At 38.8% G+C, this 21,532-nt stretch overlaps 1 protein-coding gene across 3 annotated transcripts in view; it reads right to left on the minus strand.

The window, feature by feature from the left end:
- Positions 1-21,117, minus strand: part of WASHC4 (WASH complex subunit 4) — a 38,532-nt gene extending 17,415 nt beyond the window's left edge. For 2 of the 3 annotated variants that reach the window (XM_041713580.2, XM_030263161.4), the window contains exons 1-16: positions 20,950-21,115; positions 16,837-16,976; positions 15,639-15,692; positions 15,462-15,527; positions 15,248-15,293; positions 12,906-12,973; positions 10,575-10,657; positions 9,553-9,595; positions 8,938-9,041; positions 8,094-8,214; positions 6,491-6,614; positions 6,265-6,392; positions 5,499-5,659; positions 3,206-3,332; positions 1,761-1,886; positions 323-430 (exon numbers count right to left, since the gene is read on the minus strand). In XM_041713580.2, coding sequence (XP_041569514.2) covers positions 323-430; positions 1,761-1,886; positions 3,206-3,332; positions 5,499-5,659; positions 6,265-6,392; positions 6,491-6,614; positions 8,094-8,214; positions 8,938-9,041; positions 9,553-9,595; positions 10,575-10,657; positions 12,906-12,973; positions 15,248-15,293; positions 15,462-15,527; positions 15,639-15,692; positions 16,837-16,976; positions 20,950-21,010 — 1,560 coding nt within the window. In that variant the 5' untranslated portion in view covers positions 21,011-21,115. Of the gene's footprint in view, positions 1-322; positions 431-1,760; positions 1,887-3,205; positions 3,333-5,498; positions 5,660-6,264; positions 6,393-6,490; positions 6,615-8,093; positions 8,215-8,937; positions 9,042-9,552; positions 9,596-10,574; positions 10,658-12,905; positions 12,974-15,247; positions 15,294-15,461; positions 15,528-15,638; positions 15,693-16,836; positions 16,977-20,949 lie in introns of all 3 variants that reach the window. The other variant, XM_072923464.1, reaches the window with a different exon arrangement.
- Between the last annotated feature and the right edge of the window lie 415 nt (positions 21,118-21,532).

Consider the following 21,532-nt stretch of genomic DNA (forward strand, 5'->3'; position numbering starts at 1 on the left):
ATGTGCATCAGAAAGAGGTAAGCAAAGGTCAATTTGTGAAAATTCACTAGAAATAAAATCTAAAAAGAACACAAGAAGATAAGAGATGCAGCAGTTTAGAGGAAGAGTGGAACCATTCTTGGTCAAAAAACAGGTAACCATCTATGTTGTACAGTTTTCTAGGAAAAAGCTTGGAATTACTGGAAAGCTTAGACATCTCTGGATTATGATAGAGCATTATACTACAGATGTTGAAAAAATACAAAAAATACTTTAAATTCAACTTAACATTTTAAAAAATACTTAGATAGGGAGATTAATTATTAGAACTTGGATTACATACCTTGGCCACAGAGATAGAGTGAAGAGCCTGATACTGCAGATGCTGAGTGATGTGTGTCACGGAGTCTGCCACAACCAGGCTTCTTCGGTAAAACATATGTTGTATTGCCTAAAGGCAATCCCAAAACACATTAGTTCATGTAGTTACCAAAATTGCTGCCTTAGGAATCTGGCTTTAAGCAGTGTGAGTCCTCCACACTGAAAATACAGACTCTTTCCATTTTGTAATGTGCTGTTACTAGCAGTTACAATTAATCCTTAGAAACCAAGAAAATAAAAATATTCGGGAGCATAAAAAAGTTTCAGGACTGAGCTAAGCTTTGTTTTTTTTTTATTTGGGTTTTTTTTTTTTTTAAGTTTTGTTCACCACTACTTTCTGAAGTTATCCTAAAAAAGAGTATCTTCCTTTTGGAGAAAAATACCAGGAGAAATGTGAAGTGCCACATCTGGGGAGGAACAATCCCCAACAGTACATACCAGGAATCCCCCAACTGGAAAGCAGCTTGGAAGGAAAGGACCTGGGAGGTCCTTTCCTGGGACAGCAATTTGAGTGCAAGGTAGCAGTGTGCCTTGGCCCAAAGAGGCCAATGGTAGCTTTGGCTCCACTGGACAACACTTTGCTAGCAGCTCAAGGGAGGTGACTCTTCCCCTGCTCAGCACTGGTGAGGCCACATCTGGAGTCCTGGATCCAGTTCTGGCCTCCTCAGTACAAGAGAGACATGGACACACTGGAGAGAGTCCAGCCAAGGGCCATGAAGGTAATTCACAGACTGGGGCACCTCACATGTGAGGAAAGGCTGGGAGAGCTGGGACTGTTCAGCCAGAGGAGAGAAGGCTTGGAGGGGATCTTGCTATTGTACACAAATAAAATGACAAGGGAGGGTGCAAAGAAGATGGAGCCAGACTCTTGTCAGAGCTGCCCAGTGACAGAACAAGGGGAAATGAACACAACCTGAAACACAGGAGTTTCCCTCTGAACATCAGGAAACACTTCCTTACTATGAGGGGAACCAAGCACTGTCACAGCCTGGTTGACCAGAAAGCTTGTGGAGTCTCCATCTGGACACAGCTCTGGACAACTGGATCTAGGTGTCTGCTTGAGCAGGGATAGGCTAGACTAGTGATCTCCAGAGATCCCCTCCAACCTCAAACACTCTGTGACATCAACTAAGGAAGCCAGTTAGAAGCTATGAAAAAAAAAACCCAAACAAACAAACAAAAAACAAAACGAAACAAAAAAAAAAAAAACCAAAACAACAACCCAGTCCTAACCTTCCTAATCTATTATTTTAACCAAACCACTCTCAAACAAAAGGCCATGAATGCAAAGACACTTCCAGACACTTCCCATCACAGTTTCTTTTTTTTAATATGGGATGTTTGGTCAATGTCCTCTGTAATTCCTACATTAAATAAATAATTTTCTTCCAGTGACCTACCTTCAGAAGCTCCACAAGTCTGCACAAGGCTTTTACTGAGGTTTTGGTCATAGGTTTTTGCATTGACATGTAAAGATTCATTGTAGTTTTAATGATGGTGCTAAGACTGTATGCATAAAGAAAACCCTAAAAATAAAATGAATACAAGGGAAAGAAAATTTGAAAATCAGTATTTCCACATGTCAATAAAATAAGTGTTCTCTGTTCTGTTCCAAACATGACAGACAGCTAATCTTTGCCCCTGCACAACAGAGCCTACCACTCCACTACACTAAGCAAGCCTGGGATCCCAAAGCTGAATGAGATCCTTTTATTAGCAGAAACCATGAAACTGCCTATGACCTCTTCTAAAGCCATTCCAATTAAACACATTTTAGTGAGACAAAGATCAACAGTGAGTCAAATTACAGAGCCTCAAAGGTCTAGTAATTTCAGTCTATTGGAGACAAATCCATCAAACCATTTCCATCTCACCAAGAAACATCCCATCACAAAAACAATCTAAACCTTCCAGATTCTGTGGAACAAATACACTGACAGTATTTACATTGTTTTACACTTTCTAAATAGAAATGCCCATCCCACAATAAAGATACCGATCATTTTTACATCAAGATATGCTAAGCTTTTAAACACAACATTTTTTACACACAACACGACAAACAATTATTAAACTTACTTCAAAGAAAAAGTAAAAATACAAAAAACAAAAGGAGACTAGGAGGAGACAGTAAGTGGTGCAGGAAATTCAATTCAGTATGGAGCAAATCTTTAAGTTCACTACAACCAATTTTAATGTAAAAACCACAGGTCCTAGTACATGCCTATCTTTAGCTAAAGAAGATTCAAGATCATACTTCTTTCACATAACTCATCAAATTTCTGTCAGATAGATAGATATTTATAAAAACCAGCAAAAAATAAATTCAGAAATAAGATGCATCTTACATTAAGACTACATGCTGTTTGTAAGTCAAAAAAAACCAAACAACTGTCTCAGAATGTAATAAGATTCTTACAAAGTACCATCACTAGGCAAAGCACAATGAAACAACACAAAACCTTTAATGGGAGTATGTACTGTCCTAAATAAAACTAAATAGACACTGGTTCAGTCCACTGTAAGTACCTCATGGCTTAAAATGAAAGAAACTCAAAACCTTTACTACAGAGAAGATGAAGCTTTCTTGATTTCCTATGTTAAGAGAAAAATCCAAAATTCTAGCCACTAAATATTTAGTCAGATTCCCTTTCCCCACATTCCGTATCAAAAGGCCTTTTAAAGATTTTCTTGGAAGAGTACTGGGCTTTAAAAGCTTTACAAGAATTCCAAAATGGTGAAATTACACACCAATGATCTCAGAACTCCTGTGGTTTCCTTTTATGTTTAACAACTTGCACCAAAACATCAGTTTGCTGCAAGGCCACATTAAAAGATTGCCCACCTGGATGAAGACATTGCAGCGGTTAGAAAGATCTTCAGAAAACCTCATTGCGCGTTGCTCCTTGGACAATATAGATTCCATTTTTGTCATCCACGAGCTCACAAGAACATAATATGACTGCATATCTCTGGGGAAGGAAACAGAGAATGTTGCTGACTTCAAGTAAGAAGATTATGAAGATTTTCTCATTTCTTTCCACAATTTTAAGTCTTGCAAGGGAAATATTTTAAACCTTCAGTCCCCAAAATAACTCACCTTCCCAAAAGTATCAGAACCCTATATTCATTTACATTTTAATTCTCTACAGGCAAGGATTAGTTAGTCTGCCAGTTATGTCTGTACAATGAGTCAAAAATCATCTACTTTTCAAGAGAACACATGGCACTCTATATACCACACTTCCTAAAATTAAAAGGCTACATAAAACTGTTAGAAAATGCTTTTAAACACTAGACAGAAAAGCCCAACACTGGTGCTACCTTTTTTCATCACAGTTTGCATTTTTGTTGCTTACACACACACGCACAAACAAGAATAACTTGACATTACAACAATGCCAGACTGGACTGTTCTTAAGTAACATAATTCTACAGATGTTTATCTGGGTGAATTACACTACTTTTAATAAATAGTTAAGTAGAGTTAAATAGAGAATTGTGACACTGTAATACAACTTCTTCCAGCAGTTGTAGCAGGAAAGTATTTAGGTCATTGATGCTATTACCAAAAATTACACTTTTAAGAAGAGTCCTCACATTTAGGGAACAGTCCAATTATCAAAGGCAGTGCAAGGATTTGTAAACAAGCAAGAAAAAGTTATTTGCACTATTCAAATCAGCAGATGCAAAATCTGGATTTTATTAAAATATCCTCAAAATTGTGCGTGCAGAGTAGGGCAACAAAGCTGGAGAAGGAGCATGAGCCTGCAAGGGAGCTGAAGGTGTTCAGCCTGGAGAAAAGGAGGCCCAGGGAGACCTCACTGCTCTCTACTACTCCCTGAAAGCAGACTTTTTTGAGGTGGGGTCTGGGCTCTTCTCCCAAGTAACAAGTGACAGGCCAAGAGAAAACAGCCTCTAGTTGCACAAGAGAGGGTTTAGATTGAAGACTGGGAAACTTTCCTTACCAAATGGGCTATCAAGCACTGCAACAGGCTGTCCAGGGAAAGGCTTGGGTCACCATTGCTGGAGGTATTTAAAAGATGTGTAGATGAGGGCCTTGGGGACATGGTTTAGTGGTGAACTTGGTACTGCTGAGCTACAACTAGTGATCCTTCAGGCCTTGTCCAAGTTCAATTATTCTGTTTCTATGAAATGTATGTGAATACCAAGATGTTTTCTTAACCTTAAGACTTGTACCACTGCCCAAGACCAGAAGCAAAGCAGCAGTGCAATTATGCCCTATCTAGGAATTAAAGCCCAGGAAAGAACCAGGGCCAGGAAAAATTGGATTGAAAAAGAAACAGGGCAGAAGTGAAAATAATCTGTCAGAGAATCAAGCACAGAACTGCTTTTTCCCCCCCTTCCCTCCTCCCCTCCAATTCAGTTCTGCTAGCTTGCTTATCAGGTTGGAAGACAATGTGCAAAATATAAGTTTTTATTGCCATTCCACAGACCCCAGTTTCCACTTTCTTGTTTTGTTCTGAAACCTTAGCCCTGTTATCTTCCTATGCAGGGTACTTGTTCCTAAGACTAGCAGCTAAAAATATTCCATCTCATCTTTAAGCATATTTTAGAAGACAAAGAAGTGAGCTGCACACTACATGCAGAACACAAAACAAGGAGGCTTTCTTCAAATACAGATAATTTCAAAGACCATTAAACAAGCAATAAAAACAGTCACAAAGAAAGAGATGCTTGTAAAGAAAGTATCATGACCAAGCATAGGAAAGCTCCACTATCAGCTACTAGTAACTTACCTCCATAAACACATAGAAAGCAGAGAGCCCTAATAGAAAACAAAGCAGCCCAGGTTCCCAGACACTAGTTTAAAAAACAAAAGGGAATTTGAAAATACGGAAACAGAAGTAACTGAAACATCTATTTAGAACTGCCAGGAACACTGTTATTTTGGTGTAATACTATATATTTTTCTGAAAGCATGACATGAAAAGCAGCTTAGTTTTGACCAAAATTTTTGCAGCAACATGAACACATACACACTGCTGCAGTGAAGTGGAACAAGTGACTAACACCACAGAGACACCACACAAGATACTACAACACTGAATGAAAAAGCCCATGTGCTTAAAAACTATTTGCCAAATAGCATCATGAGGCAGTATTAGGATGCATACTTGGTAAGTGACTGTGCCCTCTGCTGTAGAAAGTTCTCCCTTTGTGTTTTAACTGTATGAATACTTTTCTTGTCCAGTAGTTTGGCAGCAGCTGGAATCTTCTGAATCAGAAAATTGTCAGCAAACCAGATAATGTTAGCTGTTAATGTAATGGCTGGTACCTGGGAAGAAAAAAAAAAAAAAGGAAGAAGAAATACTACCAAGTAGCAATAAACACAATTAATAGCGTTCAGTTTATTTCTGTGTAATTGTTTTTTACAGAGTATTACACTGATGTTTAAAAAGTTTCCCTAGATGTTCACTAAGGACACCATGGGCAAAATTATAACCACTCTCAGTGATTCTAAACAATATTAGAGAATTTAGTAATTTCTTTATGCCATCCAATATGAAAACATCCCAGTCAACTTTGCACTTAGAGGTCTTCCAAAACAAATGTTTCTAGTCATGGCCAAAACCCACAGCATTTATTCAGCACCAGAACATTCATAACTCAAAGAGATTTTTGTCTTCAGTTCCATATTAATCTTGAGAAGAAAAATTTTAATAGAAATGGCAAGTTTATTTTACCTTGCTGCTATGCGAGTGCAGAAATTTTAGACCATCTTTAAAAGAAAATGGCAGGGGGCAGTTATAAAAAGCTGAAAATTCTTAACTCTCTTTTCAGACCTTTTTGTACTCTTTCTTTTCCCAAGTCTGTGCTACACTATGCAACTCAGGAAATTATCTACTTCATTACTGAAAAACAAAACAATAAAGCATTTACCTTCTTACAAACATCCAATAATGACTTATACAGTTTTTTGTCTACAGTCCGAAAAATCTGAAAATGCAGTACAAAGAGGCCACAGATGCCCACGTATTTATCTCTCTGATCAATTTCTGAAGGTTCACCTGAAAAAATACACCCCTGTGAATTTTACTCCCACACAAAAAATATAAACAATTTGAGGAACAGTGAAGCTGGAAGGAAAAGCATGAGCGCGCATTACCAAGTTTGGCTTCGACGTTTGAGAAAGCTGTACGAAGAGTATGAGCAAATTCTTCAGCAAATGTGCTGTTCTTTGACACTGACACTCCACCATTTAAAGAATCAAATTGTTGCTCTATACAGGCCTGAATAAAGAGGGGGGAAAAAATATCAATATATCAAGATAATGCCGTGAGTTTTGGACCTTGAAAGAGTACTGGTTTTCAAGAGAATACTGGAAGAACACACTGATTTAAGATCAACCTAATGTAGACCTTAACCTTCTACAACATACAGATTCTTAACTATGCTTACATTTTTAAGTATAAAACCAGAAAATATTAAAACACTCTTACACTTGACATAACAACCCCCATTTTATTTATTTTTCCATTTGCTTTAAGGAGCATTTTTAAAGCACCCATTTCATGAGCTAGTGCTAAGAAACTAGATGCATATTGTATTATCACATTATAATGTGTTACTAACTGTCTTTTAATCAATATTATCACACAAGTCTCTTGTAGGATGTGGCTCGTGACCTTGCAGCATGAAATCACACGCTACTGCTGGCAGTTTAAAAAAGCTCCCAAAACCCCATGACAGTCAAAAAAACAGAGACACAATCCATACTTGCCAAAGAGATAAGAAAAGTCTTTATTAGAACTGCATCTAATATTTTTAATGAATTTTTTTAGGAAGAGGCATTTGCAGGACAGGAGGGGAAACTTCCTGAACAAATTCCAGTCAAATCCTATTGATGTCTCAAACCTATAATGAAGTCTTTGTTCTTATAGAGCATTAGGGAAATACAACATGAAAAATGGATAGCTGGTAGCAATGTCCTTTGAAAGAATAAGCCAAACTGTGATTAATTATTTACCTACAATTTCCTTTTTGAAGGCTTTTACAGAACAAGCCCTTTCCCCCTAATGCCATTTAAGATGTAATGGCACAACGTGAGCAACTGATTCTGCTTTGACCAACTTCAACAACATTATCCTCTGCCCACTATGCCACAACATCACACAACATCCCATTTCAATGTCTGTAATATACAGTTTTCTAAAGAAATGGCTTCTTGTATGAACACATTTAATTTAACTGTACAGAAAATGTAATAAAATCCTTCTCATCTGCCTGTGTCTCGGCACGCTTCAGGGGTATGTCCCACCACAGTGGTCTCTAATGACAGCAACCTGTCTTGTATGCAAGGAATCACAGGTCATACTCAACATATTTTAAAGACTGCTGAGGTAATTAATTAATTTGCAGCTAAAATAAAGACTTATGCTATGTAAACCTGCTCACTATTATGCGTACAAAAGTGGAATTCTGATAATGCATAGTCCTAATGCCAATGTCTGTGTTTCTCTAGTTCAGCAAAACAGTCAGCATTTACTGCTACCATTCAAAGCTTGGCACTGTTCAAGCACAAGAGAAGAGCAAGAAAGGATCTTACAACAGAGCCTTTTTTCTCCCAGGCACAGATGCAAGAGCCAAATTCACACATCACTGTAACTGGAACAAAAACAAAATACAAACAAACAAACCAACCATTCTGAAAAGAATGTTGCATTCATGTAAGCTTCGTCTATCATAGAGGGGAATATTAAGTTCATTACCTGAAATATCATTCCATCAAATAACTGGCATTCCAGTTTTAACAGCAGTTTTTCAAATGGTTTTAGTTTATCTTCTGGAATTCCAAACTTAGAAGGGTTGTGATGGACAGATTTTAGCAGCCTGTAAGGAGTAGGTGTGGGGGACACATATACAGCACGCTTAAAATACAGTCACAGTTTTATCGTATCCTGCACTATTTTGATAAGAGGTTTTGATTCCCCCCTCCTGCCCTTAGCAGCAGCCCCAAAATTAAAGAAACAAAACCAAACAACAACAACAAAAAAATCCCCAATCCACAAAAACCAAACCACCAAACAAAAAAAACTCCAACCAACCAACCAAACAAAAAACCCCCAAAAAATACAGTAGGTCTGTACAAACAATTTGCATTTGAGTAACTTCCATTTATTTGGGTTTTCAAGGACATAGTTAATATTTCACTAATTCAGCTACCTTTATAATTGTTGACTCTTCAGCTTTTAATTAAGGTGCCATGCCTTCTTACAGCTGTATGCCCATTCCCATCATCAATATGAACAGGGACATTCTTACCTCAGTTCTTCACACAACTAAATTTCTTACTGAATATTCTTTAAACCAACTATTACATTGTTTGCCAAGATGTTTACCCTGCACTGAAAATGCAACATTCATACTCAAACACATAAAATATTTCCTGGTGCCCTTAGAAGGACACTATGGGACACTAGCCCTGCTCTTAACTGAAATTTCTGGAGAGACTACCAAAATCCATGTTCCCACACTGACTTTCTTGGAACACAAACAGATGCACATGCTTTTATGTCTCAGGCTATGGGAGTATTTTTCACATCAGAGACACACCTCTTGTACATGGTCCAGTGATCTTTCAGCGTGGCATGATTGTCAATTATTTCATCCAGAGTGATCAAGATTGTCAGCAACTCTCCTAGATGCTCATACATTGCCTGTTTGTAAAGGAAAATAAAAAAAGAAAAGGACTGTAGTTATTAGAAAATTTACTGCAGTCATATGAGGCACATAAAATTTCAGTTCCTTTCAATATATTTTCAGCCAAAAAGATACCATCTAGAGAGTTAAACAGGAGAAGTTATGGTTTGGCAGCTTAAAGACTTGACTTGTAGTGACACAAGAAAGATTAAAGGGATGTCTGCACACAAACTAAATTCCTTGATCTATCTTGACACTGAAGACACAATTTTTAAAACTGTGTATATGCAGAGGCATGCATTGCAATAAGGGAGCATGCAAACACTTTGTTGCTAAGAAATTTAGAATATAGACAGACATGGAGACAGCAGGCTTTCCCATATAAAGGCTAGAAAAAGCTGATTAATAAAATAAACATTTTAAATTTAAAACTGTACTCTAAAGTCACTTTCATGCTGTTTTTCCCAGGATTAATCATTAAGATCTATATATATTAACATAAGCAAAAGAGTTCCAAATCATTCCCACCTGAAAATGAACTCCAGATGTCTCTATAATTTTAGGTGCATTCCTGTAAAGAAAATCAAAATTTTAATGCTTTTTTAATCCTTAGAACAGATCATATTTATCAGTTCTGTATCATGGTGTGTTCTCTGTTTTCTGGGTATATTTTTCTTAATTAACATAGTAACTTCAGGAAACAAAAGAACATCAAAACTTGATGAAAAGTATATACCGTGTCAAAACTGTATGCTCTGATCAAATTTAAAACTGTATTTTTAAAGACACAGCATGTGCCTGGTTAAAACTACCAAGTGTATTCAGTGTACATGTGTGTCAGCAATTCCCAGTCCAGTTATGCAAATAGCCTTGACACACCCAGAGAATAAAATCACTTTGTATTTACTCAACCTATGTCCAAGCTACACATCCAGTACCACACAGGAAGTCTGCCCTGTGCTGTGGTATAAGCCAAAAACAAAGCAACAAATCAAACTGAGAAGAATGATGCTATCTATTGGGGGATGGGGAAGCAATAGAGAGTCCTGCAGAGGTATTCAAAGCTAACTCCAACAATCTTGTCCAGAACTAAACCTTCCTCACAGTTTGCAAAGGAGCAAAACCAAACAGCCTTTACCCAGCTAAGCTTCAGATGTTAAAACCATGGCTGTTCTGTGAAGAATATATGCCAAAATTTACATTTTCAAATTAGACTGTAGAAGTGATTTGATTTTTAAGCTATGCATTAAGAAAAAGGAGAAGCCTTTCAAACAGAGCAAGGATGAAAAAAACCAGCAATATTTCTCAAACATAAAGACTAAAAATGACAAACACTAACATCCTTGCATCTCATTATATACAAGCACTATTTTTTCTGAAAACAAAACAAAACCATTTCCATAACCATTTATGAAGCCCAAAATTGCACAGCAAAGCACTCCATCTCCAGACAACAATATTCCAAAAATGACTATGCCTTAAATAGAACATTCCTGTTTTATACATTTAACTCTACATAATAACAATACAGTATTTTAGGGAATAATTACTTGTTGCTAGTATACAGAACAGCCAGCTGATGCACTACATTCACCACCACTTCATAACATCGGGTAACAAAGCAAGACAGCTCCTGAAATACAAGAAAACAAAATGCATATAAACATAAAGATCCTCCTCATACACAAGTTGTCATTACACCAAAAACACTGAACATAAACTACAGAATACGCAGCTGAAGCTCCAACTATATCCCTAACCCAAGTCAGTGGACAAATCTACAGCAAGGTTGAAAACATCCTACTAACAGCTCTGAAAAAGGAGCTGGGACTAAGCTAAGAAACTACCAAACACAAGCTTCCAGTACAACTCTGACCATTTATAGTATTGATTCAATTTATCAAAGACAGAAAGAACTGATTTGACAACAGAGCCCAAGTACTTTCAGGGACAATATGCAGCAGAGGCTGTGCTTTTTTCCCCACTAGAATCAAGAGTCACACTCTGGATGCTAGTAATAGCCAAATTCAAATTAGAAATTACCACAGAAGCCTGTACCTACTGTAAAAGTGATAAGCCACAGAATACTGCTTTAAAACAAATAAAGTCAATGTCTTTGAAAGGTTTGCCTGACAAAGGCAGAACTTAGGCTTGGTTATGTAACACAAAATGAGAAAGATCATGTCAACTCTGACCATGTAAAGAAGTATCTTAATTTCCATAATGGATTTTAACATGGCTTTCCTTGAACAACACGATAAATTAATCTGAGTTTCCCTTACCTGCAGTAATATCTGCTCATTAATTTACCTTACAAATCCCATCAGGGAAATGTCAGTGTGTGATGAGTCTAGCCAGTCTGCACACAGGTGGCTTTATAGCAGACAGCCCACACTGGCTGAACAGTCAGCCAGCCAGGAGACTGGCTAACAGCTGAATTCTGTCTTCCTCTCCATCAAAAATAGATCTTATTTGTGCTTCTGCATTCTATTAGTCACCGGTTTTCACAAAACATTACTTCTTATACTTGTACTGCTCTAACAAATGCAGCTGAAATAAGCCAACAGATTCCAGAAGAATGGAATAATAGACAGATGATATCTTGTTTCCTGGGAAAGCAGCACTAGCTGCCATTTTAAAATTTCTGGATATTAGCAGCTACATTATACAGGGAAGACCGTAATTTTAAAGTAGTATTTCAGACTATTATTTTGATAATGCTTTTTAAAAACTTTTTGACCTAGCAAATTTGAGGCTACTGCATCTAGCTAACCCAGAAAGCCCAGAAGAGCTAAGAAACCCATACATTAGCTCTATAAAAGCAACTTTTCACCATTTTGTTAACTTCAAATTTTCACACCACCCCTGGGGATATGCTTGTAACACTGACCAGAACAGCATTTCCTAATCTAGGGATGTAGAACACTGAATGGATTTAGGAGAATCCAACTGCTGAAAAAGAACAAACTTCATAAGCAAAAGAGAGAATGAAGGATGAAACCTACAAAGCTGATATGACAAAGGGGTTGGAAAATGAGAAAGAAAACTCAAGAGATCCTAACAATTCACTGCAATTCAGCATAGTAAAGGAAGTTAAAAATTACTTCCTACAGCATTGTCTTGTCATGACACAGTAAATGTTTAGTGCCATGCTGCGGAATTAGAACATAAATTTTAACTCATGTTAAATCAGAATTTGTTTAAACATTCTGGAAACTTCCTCTATATTTTCTATTTCACCACAGCTATTTCATTACAAGCAATATTGCTTAAAAATAGAAACATTTTTGGGAATGGGACAGTTGCTTAAGTTATATTAAGGACAAAAAACTCCACAATAGACTGAAACCCAAGAGCACACTAAATCCTCAGAATAAAAACAGATCCTGTTTTCATGCAAAGGATCCTGAACAACCAAGCTGTATAAGAAATAAGTGCTCTTCCAAAAATGTTTGAAAGAGACACAAGCAATTTTTTTCAGGCACATACTTTGATTTTGTTTTCTTCTACCAGCTAAAAAACCCCAAACGTACAAAACAATTAACCCATTTCCAATGTTCCGTGAACACCAGAACTTACTAACCACACTCATAAAAACAGCTATCTTTAACTACAGATAAAAGCAACCTCAATTTATCTTCTCCTACTGAAATCTTTTAAAGTAATTTCTAATTCCTTCTCTCATTAGACTTCCAGAGAGAAGTATAAAAAAATCCCCAATGTGTGATACATCAGCTGGTCTGCAGGCAAAACATAGTGACATATCAAATGACTGCTATGCCTTTCAGCAAAATGCAAACAGGATATGGCAGACTGTTAAATCCATTTTGCAAGTAAAATTAAGCTTATAATTGGTGTAAAACAATCAAAACATACTCTACCTGCAAGAATGAAACAAATCTTCCCATCTGTATTTGACAATCTCCCTCCACCATGCTGGAATCTGTGGCTTGAAAGAGAAACATTTGTCAATACTTCCTAAAGCCTGTGTTGTACCTGTTAAACTAACATTGAAGCTTGCCCTCCAAGCCATTTATTTGTCATACTAGTAGAGTGCACTATTATAAGTTTATTGATGGAGCCTCAAAACCTCATAATTTTCCCGTGGTGGACTTATTTTTAGAGTTTCTTTTTCATTAAAAATTACATCATTTATAAATTAGATACAAAGCTGGGAAAAATCTCCTTCACCTGAAAGAAAAATAATAAACCCCATAACTCTTTAAGGGCATATGTATTATGTAACTTCATATAAATGTTTCTATTTTTAAGACATTTGCATGAAAATACTAGGTATTTATCTTGCAAGAAACATCCAGATGTTTTTTTTTCCTGAGAGACTATACTACATGATTAACCAGAAAGAATTAATTTTCTTTTTCCTACATATCCTTCTGCACAAAAGAACAGGCTTACCACCATAGCTTCACAGCATTATCTGTACGACACAGAACACAGAAATACAATAGTTACATCAGCCATGCCAAACTGTTGCAGTCATCTGGAGTGGTTTGAACATCACCTGACAAAATACTGTCTTTTTTATGTGACAACTGATAGATGCTATAGACTTGAGATTTTTCTTCTGGGTCACTCTGAGCAGGAAAAGCTCACTTAAAATTACAAGTTTACCTGCCTAAGAAATGCAGGTCTTCTTGGTACATAAAATATATTCTTTTACAGCTGTCGGACATTAAAGAAGTCTCCATTTTTCTCTCACATGGAGCTCTGGGACAGGATAATAAACTAAACATCACTTTTCTTCCCATTTACACATTTTATGCAACCTTTAATCTCTTCAGTGTATCTCCCAGAAAACCCTACCCAACTACCTGAAGTTCCTAGACCAGACCTAGCTATTGCAAAGACAAGATGGGGGAAAATGTTTTCTTTTCATAGATGGAAAAAGCTAGCATAGTTATTTGTTTAAATTTCAACCATCCTTGAGCCAGTAACTTAGCCAGTTGTTTAAAGTAAGCAAGTTTGCTGTTATCAAAGAAAATACTACCAGTAGGAATATGGAAATAAAGAACATAATTTCTGCATTCCTACCCAACCCTCTGAAGGCTGACCTCTCATTTCCTGCCATTCCCAAGCATTCTCTGCACAACATCCATCGGGAATAAATTGCTGCTGTAATATAATAATCTGCTATACTCTGACTTTTTCACTCTAGAGACATGGAAAATTCTGAGGGATCTCCTAGTATCATTTTGGCAGCATATAACTTTAAAATACTTAAAACCGTATCTGATAAGACATGAAAGTCTGCTAAGAAAAAAAGAAAAAAAAAAAACCAAACACACACATCCCAAAAAACCACCCACACAACAAGCTAACAAATCCCCCACTTATCCATGCTCCTTAAGCACAACTGTTATTTTATATAGCACTTAAAAGAATGATAAGCAGTACACGCAAAAAAGATTTCACATTCCCTGATATTTCTGTCACACTCTCTTACACTTCTTATGACCAAGATCTGTGCTTATTCCCACACTAGTATCCCTTAAGGTGGAAGCTTAAGGCCAGTCATTCAAGAGTTACCAGTTTAACTCCAAGGCAAAAAGCTGTCACCTGAAGCAGTGTCTCACAATTTGTGAACTGACTTACAATGACCTGGGCCCCTCTTATGCCACGGTCTAAACACACAGTGCGAGCTACCTGCACTGGAAGGGGAGGTGACAACACACTCCAACTTGTCTTGCAATACCAATTGTGTAAGTGAAGAGGGCAGGACTTGGGGCAGTTTATTTATAAATGGTTTCATTGTTTCACTACAGTTAAATCACAGATTTATTGTTTTTTAACAACCCATGTCAGATGTAGTCCCAAAAGGAAATAATTCGGTTTAGGATGTTTTTACATGTGAAAAATATGTTTTCAATGCCATATCTTGCAAAATAGCTGCTACAGTAGACAAGCTGTTTGTAGGGAGCTCACACTCCCTACTTCCCAAGTAAATAAGGCTGCAACAAAAATTCCTGTTCATGTAACAATACTTAACTGCAGAGCTTTATAGATAAACCTTATCATCTTAAGCTAACTCAGGACAGCTGCAAGACACTAACATAGATCCCTACACCCTCAAAGTTCTCTATTTGGTGTGCATCACAGAGAAATCATGTATCCATATAATAAAATTACAGTTATTGTAGCACTTAATATAACATGAAACAATAATATAAAACTACATAATTTTACAGTAAAGGGAGCTACTTACCTCCTTCTCCATAAAACAAGAGGCCATTATAAAATTTAGTTTCTGCCTAACAACAAAAGCAGAAATTTGTTTTTTAATAAATAGCATATATATAATCAAGTTACAAAATTATTTAGACATATCTTGTTTCTTTATTGATAAAAATAAATGTACACATTAGCATGCCAAACTGCAAACCATCTCATATACAATAATAAAAGTCAGCTGAATTTACCTCATATTTTAACTTCTTGATTTCACAGCAAAGAGCAGCATACACTGTTATAACTTTGTTTAGAACCTAGACTCAAAGTGAGGAAAAAAATAACACAGATTACAAACAGGTTCACATTTAGAGGGCTTGGGTTGAGGCTGAATAATTTTTTTTTTCCTTTTAGCATAAAGTGCTTACCTTGTTTTCTGTCTTTATGAGCTCCAGTAGGGAGGACTGTTCATATGGCAAGAGCTAAAATTAAAATAAAAAGCAAACAAAAAAATCACAAAACAATCAAACAGAAAAAACAAATCAGGAACTTTAGAAAACATTAGTCAAAATTACATTTATCCAACTAGGCAAGTATTTCCCCCAGCTTAATCTCAAATAGGGTCAGAGAGCCACAACTGCACATTATTAGCAACCTGCACTGCAGGAACCCTTCACTCTTCACCTTAATATGGAAATACCCTTCCTTTCTCTTTAGGCAGACAGGCAAAGAACCAAGTATATTACATAGCATTTACAACAATTTACTTACAAAACTTGTAAAGCAAAAGCATGATCATTATTGCATATGTAGGAGAAACACAGCTCAGGAAAATTAAAACATGAATTAATAATTTCAAACACTGGAAACAGGAAGCAGAAAATACACCTATATGCAGGCACTGACAATTTGTACTTAAGTCAGCCTGATTTTGACTAGCCCATAAACATGCAGTACTGTGGTGGCCCTACACATAATTTATTCAAATTATTCAGAGAGATGATTGCTTGAGAGTGCACCTTCAGCACAGACAAGTTTCATATGTCAACAAAAGTGCTTTTAAATTATGTCTGCAAATTCAGTGAAGAGGAAAAGCTAATGCTCCACAGAGCACAGAGAATTTGTGACCAAGAAAACAGCCAATGCTTTACCAAGGCCATTAGGTCAAAACACGACCTATAAATATATACATCATTCACTGCGCAGTTTTACAACTATTAGTGAGCTCTCCTGGAACCCCAGCCCTTAGATAAAAACACTAACAGTCACAGGGAAGAAGTCTGCTGAAACCAGCCTTCCCCCGACACATGAAGAATTAGAAACTCATTCAACTTCTGCTAGAATCCATAAGACTAGAACATAGTAATGTGAAAGCTTCTTCTCATATATTATTTATTTGATAATTCAATTTATTAATTTAATTGATAATTAAAATAGTGTTGAATAGTTTTATTACTTGATAATTTATTAATTACTTGATAATTAAAATAGTATTGGATAGTTTTCTCAAATACACAAGTCAAACTTTTAAGAGCACAAATGCATCAAGCTTTTACTTCAGAGATTTTAAAGGAAAGGGCGAACTAGGAAAGTAACAGACGCAATGTATATTAAATATATGTAGACCTTTAAAGCAATGGGATCAAGACTGAAGTCCCAAACATCTCCAACAGAGTCATCCAAAGCATCTTCAATTCTCTTCAGCTGAAATGTATATTCCTCAAGAAATTTTCCATAATTCTTCAGCTGCACTTCAGCATGAATTTCTGAGAATTGATAACATTAGTAGAGTTTTACAGACAATTCAATAAACTACAGTATCAAAAAATGTTATTAAAAACATGTAATCCTTTGCTATTTAGCTTTAGTCCTGTATTCCTCATTTTGCTGTGGCATTTTTCTTTAATAAAATGCAGCTTTAATACAAAATTCTTATTGTTTAAAAACAAATCCTATAACTTACTGTTGGTTTAAAAGAAATTCAAATACTACTTGAAGAGTATCAAACATCTAAGCAGTATGCAGAAAATTTTTTTTTCAAGGTACATGTATTGTAAAACTAAGACCTTGACAATCGCATAAGTTGCTGAGCAAAGAAATTACTGTGGAAATTGTAGCACAGCAGGTGACCCTACCCATCAGCTGAATCAGTACAAATGCATTTATATAAGAACTTTGAGGCAATGGGTCTAATCACTTCAGCCTGAGTAGCAGTTGCATTTCCAGCAATCCTCTCTCCACTTCTCCCTGGTACCTCTCAGTGAGTTATTTGAGCATTACATGGAAACCTTATGGCTTTCAGTCATTCCCTCCCATTTTCAAATTCACCCTTCTCAGGCAGGATTCTTCTTCTGCTGGGCATTGAAATGCACACTGTCCTGTCAGTATCAGGGGCAAGTAGGTTCAAAGGGACAAATAGGTTCAAAGGCTAACATTCAGCTGGTCAAACACAAGCAACAGTGGTCTTAAGTAGCAAAGTAAATCTAAAGGTAATTGGTGCAAAAAAAGTTTCATGCTCTCTATCCTGATCTTTTTTATTTCCCGTACTAAGATGCTCCCCACTCCTCCCCAAATTATCCACAATTACTGACTTAGCTGGACAATCTGAACCACAGAGTAAATGATTACAGTTCAAGGCTTCTACGCTCAGGAAGTACCATCCTTTTTCATGTGAAAACTAAAGTGTCTTTCCCATAATTAGGCAACAAATCTAACAGCTTGTGATCTTCTGCTATTTGTTGAAAATAGGATTATCTAAAAAACGTTGGAGAATGAAGGTCAGCTGAACAACTGAACTTTTCTTATACAAGAATTCAGCTGTCACGTAGCTTTATATGTGCCCTTTTAGCATTTCAGCAGTAGACTGACCTATAAAGTTAAAAATAATATATTCTTTTGTTCTTACATTCTGCATGTTCAACCTCTTACTCATTGTCATTGCAAACAACTGAGCCAAATGGCAGCTGATGGCTACTTCAGTGGGAGAGCATTGCTCAGTCAATCATCATTGGAACATTTTTTGCAGAAAGAAAATATCTGACTGAGAAACTGCACCAGGCAGAAAGGGAAGAATGAATAAAGGCAAACTGATAAGGAAAAGATGAAAAGGACTACATACAGGGAGGCTGAGACTGAGAAGGCGAAATGACTGCAGTGAAGACCTATATTAATTTTAAGATAGTACTTTGAAAGCAGCGGCAATGCCAACCAAAAAGGCACACAGACTGCAAAGCCTACCCAAGGAGCACAGCACACTCTCCCACATTAATGGCATGAGTGCCATTGATTTCTAGCTGTAGCTGCAGCCTAGACAGTGCACAGGCATTGGCAAGCTCAGGAGACTGAATTCCACGTAGGAGAAGAAGCAAGTGAGTAAAACACTCTCCATCAGCAGCACTCCAGGCACTGATGTGCAGCCTTTAAGCTGTATATTTGTACTATTCTGTTCCAACAAGTCCATCTCATCCTTCAGGTTCCTTCCAGCACATCCTCTCTAAGCTCTGCTGCAGCAAACCAGTAAAACACTGATAGATGCACAGACCTGCTGAAGAGGTTTTAACCAGCCACTGTGTCAGCTTCAGTGCTCTACTGCTACAAAAGCTGCAGTAGGGGAGACATTAAAGAAGTACACTCTGGCACTTCCCCCATCACATCTCCTCCCTTCACACAAAAGACAAACTAAAAACAAAAAAAGTGACAGACACTGGAGTTTTAAAGGATGAACAGAAAAAACTTCTAAGTCATACAAGAGTAGGAAATTGGCACTGCTGTTCAAATCAGTTTCTATGAAACAAAAATATTGAGCATTTCTCAAACAAAACCTCACTACAGCATTCTGCTAGAGATTCAGCAACTGTCACCTTTCCAGCAGAAAAATGATGAATTTGAGCAACACTACAGTTCATTAAATACTTCCAAACGCTTAATTATTGACAGCCATCAATTTGCTACCTTTTACTGAACATCTATAAAATAAGAGACAGGAATAACTTCTCACTTTCTTAGTGAGATAGAGAGTGGAAGCTCTTAGCTAGACAAAGATAGGCAGCTGCACAAATAAAAAATTACCTGGGAGATGAGAGCAGCTTTCTAAGATGCAGAACATTTTTCCTAAATAAACTGACTCACACAGAAGAAGAAAATGAAATCATAGAAAGCAAATATCATCCTTTCCTTCAGAGCCACATACATACTTCATAAGGTATAATGTGTTTACAACACAGTTTGGTTTAGCTTCTCCTCAGGTGATAAAACTTAAGCATCATAGTTGGAAAAGTGCAAGAGGCCAACTCAGCAGCACAGATCCTTCAACTTAATCTTAACATATTCCATAAAATCAGCAATATCAATATTCAGCGGCAATATTCAATGGCAATATTCATTGGCAGCAAGATTTGCAAGTGCCATATCCATACATATCTAGGACAGAGATGTAACAAACTAGACTTACTTAGTGAAAGTTGTAATCGCTAAATGTTAGTGATACAAAGTGAAAGTAGACAGCAAGAATGAAAAATGCCTTTGAAGTTACACAATTATTCTTTGGCTTTTCTCTAGAACACTGTGTGCTGTTCTGGATGGAAGATCAGCCTGTTTCTTCACCCTTGAGATGGTGATAATGGGGCATATTAAGTCACGGAAATTTTCTGGAGTTTCATTTCATGTCCTGGTCAAACTAGTGGAGATCTGGCATTCTCAGTAAAAGCCACATTTTCCTTTCCACAATCAGAAAACCGATAAAAATCTCTGCTCAGGACAACTTCAGTTTCCACTGAAATTCAGAATAAACGAACATGGCATAAACAGTATTATCCCTTCGGATAACATTATATGTGAAACAGTTGGTCCATGAGTGACATATTTTCACAGCAACACCTGGTATAATTAATTAGGCACAGTTCAATTTACAGCGTGTATTACAGTGTGACAACCATATAAGTTCCCTGTTTAGAAACTAGGTCACCTCCACAGGCTGAGTAAAACGTGGATTTTGACGGGCACACGAACCCACCGTGAAAGACTTCAGCATCGCTGAAGATCTTATTCAATTCTATTTTAAAGGTGAAACCGCAAGTGACAGAGAGCCTTTAACAATGAAAGCTGAGTACAACTAACTACTCACAACATATCTTGATGTGACTTCTCTGGATAACCAAGGAAGCCACTGCAAAAATTCGTCAGCCACGAGAGATGACCAGGAAGATAAGAAACACCGTTCCCACGACAAGCCCGGTTCGTGCGAGAAAAGCGAGGGTGGCAGAGGCAGCCTGGCCCTCCCCGCCGCACGGGGGGCACCGCAGGCGACTCCCCCGAGGGGGCAAAGGATGAAGGGCTGGAAAAGCCACTTCCCCACCCCAGAAAAACCCCGACAGCTACGGAGAGGGTGCGGAGAGCACAGAAGGTGACGGCGGCCGCCCACCCCCGCAGGCCTGGCCGCAGGGGGACCAGCGCTGGGCTGGCGGCCGGGGCGGGGGGCAGGGTCCGCGGGGGGCGCGGGGAGGGCGACCCCGCTCAGCTACCGCCACTGCTTCCTCCTCCGCTTCCTCCTCCTCCTCCTCCTCCTCCTCCTCCTCCTCCTCCTCCTCCTCCCTCCCGTTCCCGGCGGGGATGCAGCGGGGTGGTCCGGGGGGAGCAGGGTCTGCTCAGCCCGCGCCTCCCCCCGCTCCGAGGCGGCTCCCGCCTCACCCCGCCGGCCCGCCCCGCCCGGCCCGGCCCGGCCCGCCCTCCGCGGGCGCTCACTCTGCGAGCCGTCGTCGAGGCGGTCGAACTCCCAGTCCGGGGACAGGGTCTCCAGCGCCATCGCCGCCCACCCCGGCAGCGGCCGCCCGGCCGCCCCTGACTCAGGCGCACGGGACTTCCTGCCCCGCGCCCGCGCCGCACGCCGGGAAATGGAGGCGGAGGGGAGCCTGGGCTTCGCGGGAGGAGGCGGGACAGCGCTGGCGCCGCTCCGCCGCCCCTCCCCGCTTCCCTCCCCGATTCCCTCCCCGCTTCCCTCCCCGATTCCTTCCCTGACGCCCCCGCCGCGCCCGGGGCCGCTGCCCGGATGCCCGCGGCGGGGCGGGGAGGGGGGTTGAGTTCGCTGTCCCCTTTCCTCCAGCTTGAGCCGATCGTGCTGGTGAGGCAGGAAAGCTTTGGGAGCTTTCCTGCTTTTCGGCGGGGGCTCGGCGCCCCAGCCCAGTCCCTGTGACACCGACCCCCAGCCCTGCCAGGCTGCTGGCAGGAGGGAAAGCTCTGCCGCCTACGGCCGCCCCAGCCCTTCCCCTTTCTGGTGCTGGGGGAAGGAAGCGGGGCGAGGAATTGTCCCTGCTCTGGGACGGTCCGG

The sequence above is a fragment of the Taeniopygia guttata genome, chromosome 1A, assembly GCF_048771995.1.
Source record: "Taeniopygia guttata chromosome 1A, bTaeGut7.mat, whole genome shotgun sequence".
Lineage (NCBI taxonomy): Eukaryota > Metazoa > Chordata > Aves > Passeriformes > Estrildidae > Taeniopygia > Taeniopygia guttata.